The sequence below is a fragment of the Microtus ochrogaster genome, chromosome 7, assembly GCF_000317375.1.
Source record: "Microtus ochrogaster isolate Prairie Vole_2 chromosome 7, MicOch1.0, whole genome shotgun sequence".
NCBI lineage: Eukaryota > Metazoa > Chordata > Mammalia > Rodentia > Cricetidae > Microtus > Microtus ochrogaster.
Window position 1 is genome coordinate 78632032 of NC_022014.1, and position 4568 is coordinate 78636599.

Sequence of the window (4568 nt, forward strand, 5' to 3'; positions counted from 1 at the left end):
TTTTATTATTATTTCTTATCTATGTGCATCCGGTGTTTTGCCTGCATGAGGACGTCCAGTCCCCTGGAACTGGAGTTACAGACAGCTGTGAGATGCCATGTGGTTGCCGGGAACTGGACCGGGGTCCACATGGAAGAACAGTTAGTGCTCTTAACGGCTGAGCTATCTTTCCAGCCCTGGAAAGATATCTTTCTTCTCTGAAGAAATAAACAAAACGTAATTTGAAACTTCAAAAGAAAAATGGAGGGTATATGAAGAATACTCCTCAGAATCACCTGGGACAGGGCCCAGAGAGGAGAAGAGAACAGGCGTGGCTAACTGATGATGTCCTCACACGGTCAGTGCAGGCAACTGGGCAGAGTGGGAACTGCCCTCACTTGCCTTTCCTCCCCCCTTTCCTGCTCCATGGAGCAATGTGACCCCAGGGATGTGACTGAGTTCCCCGCTACCTACTTGGACTGCTCCGTAGGCTACAGACAGAATCTGGGCAGGAACATGTCCTTTCCAAAACGCTGCTAGGCCCTCCTCCTGCAGAATCTGCTTGACTGCCTGGAAGATTCCGTGGTATTTGGCGTTGGGGTCACTTGGACATAGGCGTTCAATCTGAAGCTAGGGATTCAAGTGTAAAAGGTCAGGATGGTGAGGGAGGGGGAGGTGATGGGGTGGGGGGACTGAAGGAAATGAAAGCCTCTTCACCTTGTTTAGGACCTGCCATTGGGAGAGGGACTAGACCCGTTGTTCCCTAGCCCATCACATGGAAAAGAGGGGAAAGGGCACCTGGAAGCGGATCTTGATGACATCCAAAGGGCTGATCAGGGCACGAGTGACAAATCCAGACACTGATCCTGCCACCGCCACCTCCAGCTTGGAGTTACTCCTGGTATCTGCTTTGGCATCATAGCCGACCATCCCTGCCTCTGGTCCATCCAACGTCCATGAGTATCAAGCTAAGTGTAAGAGCCATAGAGTCAAGACAGGCTCCTTCCAGCCCTTGCACAGACACCACCGTGCAGCAGGCCTCCCCACCAGCCTGAGGCAAGGGCCTTTGTAGCCTTATTCCGACTGCACTGCTTCCTGTCCTCCCGATTAGAATGCGAGGCGCGCTGTAGTCCCAGCACTCAGGAGGCAGAGGCAGGCAGATCTCTGGGTTCCAGGACAGCCGGGGCTACACAGAGAAACTCTGTCTTGAAAACAGAAAAAACAAAAACAAAACAAGCAAACAAGCTGGTGGACATATGGCCTTGATCTCAACTCTACCTTCCATATCCAGAGACAGAAGAAGACGACTAAAGCCAAGGATGGCGGCTCAGCAGTTAAAACCATTTGCTGCTTAATCATGGCCACTGAAATTCAGATCCCAGTGCCCAAACCAGATGGCTCTCGTAGGTCTCTAAAGGCCAGCTCCAAGAGATCCAAGGCCCTCTTTGATCCCCTGAGGGTTCCTGAGCTCAAGGACACATATCAACCCTACGTACACACTCATAATTACAAACAAAATTAGGGCAGGATTAAGAACACTTGTTACTCTTGCAGAGGACCTGGGTTCAGTTCCCAACACCTGCAATGCAGCACCCGCAATGCAGCAATCCATATCTCCAGTTCAGGGGCATTCTGCACCCTCTCTGGCTTCCACAGGCACCAGGCATGCAGGTGGTACACATAAACACACGCATGTGAGCAGAGCATTCAAACACATGACTTAAATAAGTCTAAAAATTTTTTTCTTTTTTTGGATTTTTGAGACAGGGTTTCTCCGTAACTTTTTGGTTCCTGTCCTGGAACTAGCTCTTGTAGACCAGGCTGGCCTCAAACTCCCAGAGATCCGCCTGCCTCTGCCTCCCAAGTGCTGGGATTAAAGGCGTGCGCCACCACCGCCCGGCTGTCTAAAAACTTTTTTTTTTTTTTGTTTTTTCGAGACAGGGTTTCTCTGTGGTTTTGGAGCCTGTCCTGGAACTAGCTCTTGTAGACCAGGCTGGTAAAACTTTTAATTAAAATATAATCCTAGTCTCCAACAAACCACCACTATCCAAAATTACTACCCAGTGCCCTCTTTGCCCTTCCCTCCATTGTAAGCACCCAGCACTTGAGACAGGCGTGAAGTCAGGAAGATCACTGCAAATTCAAGGTCAGCCTGGACTACTTGGCAAATTCCAGGCTAGCAAGAGCAAAGAGCAAAGGCGGTAAGAATGCAAAACCAAACCCTCCTGTGGTCTGAATGAAAATGGCCCCCAAAGGCTCTACTGGAAGGTGTTGGGTTCTTCCTGGAGGAATTGTGTCACTGGGAGGTTTGAGGTTTCAGAACCGCAAGCCAGACCCAGTCTCTCTTACTGCTGCATGCTGATCCAGACGTAGAATTCTTAGCTCCTTCTCCAGCAGCGTATATGCCTGCAAACTGCCATGCTTCCTGCCACAGACAGAACCTCTGAACCTATAAGCAGCCTCAATTAAATGTTTTCTTTTTTATAAAACTCTTATGAGTTGTGAGGCCAGACAGTGGTGGTGAACGCCTTTAATGCTAGCACTTGGGAGACAGAGGGAGGAAAATCTCTTGAGTTCGAGGTCAGCCTTGTCTACATAGTGAGTTCAGGACAGCCAGGGCCACAAAGAGAAACCCTGTCTCCAAAACAAAACAAAAAAACAAAAAACAAAAAAAACCCCACAACAACAACAAAAAAGCACAACAAAGTAACAACAAAAAAAGAGTTGCTATGGTCATGACATTTCTTCACACCAAAAAGAACTTTAACTAATAGACTCCCCAAAACAAAATAAACAAAACACCTAAATATAAAATAATTTTAGAAAGGCCATCAGAATTGCCCCACAGTAAGCAGGAGGCCACTTGATGACAACCTCCACTCCTCCATTCTTACTTTGACTTTCCCCCTCACCCACACTGGTACTTCTCCAGAATCGGGAGAATCCGGTTAAACAAGGGCATAGGACTAAGCCACTGAACCCTCTCAGGGGTGATGGGGGACTGCTCAGTCCTCAACAGTTTCAAGTTTCCTGCAGTCTAGGAGGGAAAGAAGAGAAAGCCGAGAGGCAGGTGTCCTGGCTCGACATCCGCAGAGGCTGCAAGACAGTAAATCTGTCTTCCAGTCTATCTGGAAGTCCATAGCTGCACGATTCAAACAACGCAGAAGGTGGGAGAGGCTATGCATACAGATTTCAAAAGAATAAGCAGTCTACACTGCTGAATACAGATCAGACAGGCCTTTAATCCCAACACTCGGGAGCTAGAAGCAGGCAGATCTCTGTGAGTTTGAAGCTAACCTGGTCTACAGGACAGCCAGTACTACACAGAGAAAACCAAAACAAACACAGAAGTAATGGCCCACACCTACAATCCCAGCACGTGGGAGGCAGAGGCAGGAAGATCAGAAACCAGCCTGAGCTACCTAAGACCTCATTTCCCAAGAAACCAAGATAAAAAAGACAGTGTTAGCCAAGTGTGTACAAGACCTTGGGCTCCATTCCCCAGCACCAGCACCGCAAGGGTGAGGGTATGTGTATATAATAACTCAGGGGTAGAGTTCCTGCCTTGTATGCACAAAGCCCTGAGTTTACAATCCCATTATAACCAAAAATAAAAGCCTAGAGTCATAGAGATGGCTTAGTGGGTAATGGCACCTGCTGCCCAGCCTGAAGCTCAGCCTTCCATCCCTGGGGCCCCCATGGTGGAAGGAGAGAGACAGAAAGTTGTCTCTGACCTTTACACGGCTGTCTCTGACCTTTACACGCTCTTTGTAATATGTGTGCAACTGTACATACGTATACACACACACACACAGACACACACACACACACACCAAATGTAAAATAAAACCTGTGTTCAAATCCTGTCTCTCCATAGTTCAGGGGCAGCTTTGAAAATACTGACTGGAGTCAGGGCTCAGTGGGTAAGAGCACTGGCTGCTGTTCTTGCTGAGGTTTGATTCCCAGTACCCACATCAAGGCTCATAGCTGTCTGCAATCCCAGGCTCTAGGGATCTGAAACTCTCTTCTGTCCTCCTCCGGCACCAGGCCTGCATGTGGTGAATACAGGCAGGCAAGCGCTCATCCACAGAAAATAAGTTTAAAAAAAAAAAAAACCTACTCAAGTTTTTACTTGTGGAAAGTGGGAGATGATGTTTGACCTGCCTGGCTTGGATTGCTGATCAGACTAAGTGACACAACTTGAAAACGAGTTAGATACACAAACCTAAAAAGCTTTTGAAATGTTTGTTTTCCAGAAAACCACAAAAACACAAACATTTTTAAAAACAAGGCTGAAAGTAGTACACTTGGTAAAGTGTCCCCACGAGACGCACAGGTGAGCATGGGGGAGCTCGTAATACCTGGGAGATTGGAGGCAGGAGACCCGGGAGTTCAAGGTCATCCTTCCTAAGGAAGTCTAGCCTGGGTTACCTGACACCCTGTCTCAAAGCAACAACAAAAATAAACAAAGGGGAGAAGTAATTTCTTCCTTATTCAAAACCTTCTTGCACCCATAACCTTGATACTAAACAGATTAAAAAATGATTGTGTTCGAGGCCAGCCTGGTCTACCAAGGGAGTTCCAGGACA

At 47.7% G+C, this 4568-nt stretch overlaps 1 protein-coding gene across 1 annotated transcript in view; it reads right to left on the reverse strand.

Moving 5' to 3' along the window:
- The window catches only part of Slc25a19 (solute carrier family 25 member 19), a 14420-nt gene that overhangs the window by 9175 nt on the left and 677 nt on the right, over positions 1–4568 (reverse strand). Inside the window, exons 2-3 of the mRNA XM_005350734.3 lie at positions 778–947; positions 454–609 (exon numbers count right to left, since the gene is read on the reverse strand). Of these exons, the coding sequence (XP_005350791.1) occupies positions 454–609; positions 778–909 (288 nt within the window). The 5' untranslated portion in view covers positions 910–947. The remainder of the gene's footprint in view (positions 1–453; positions 610–777; positions 948–4568) is intronic.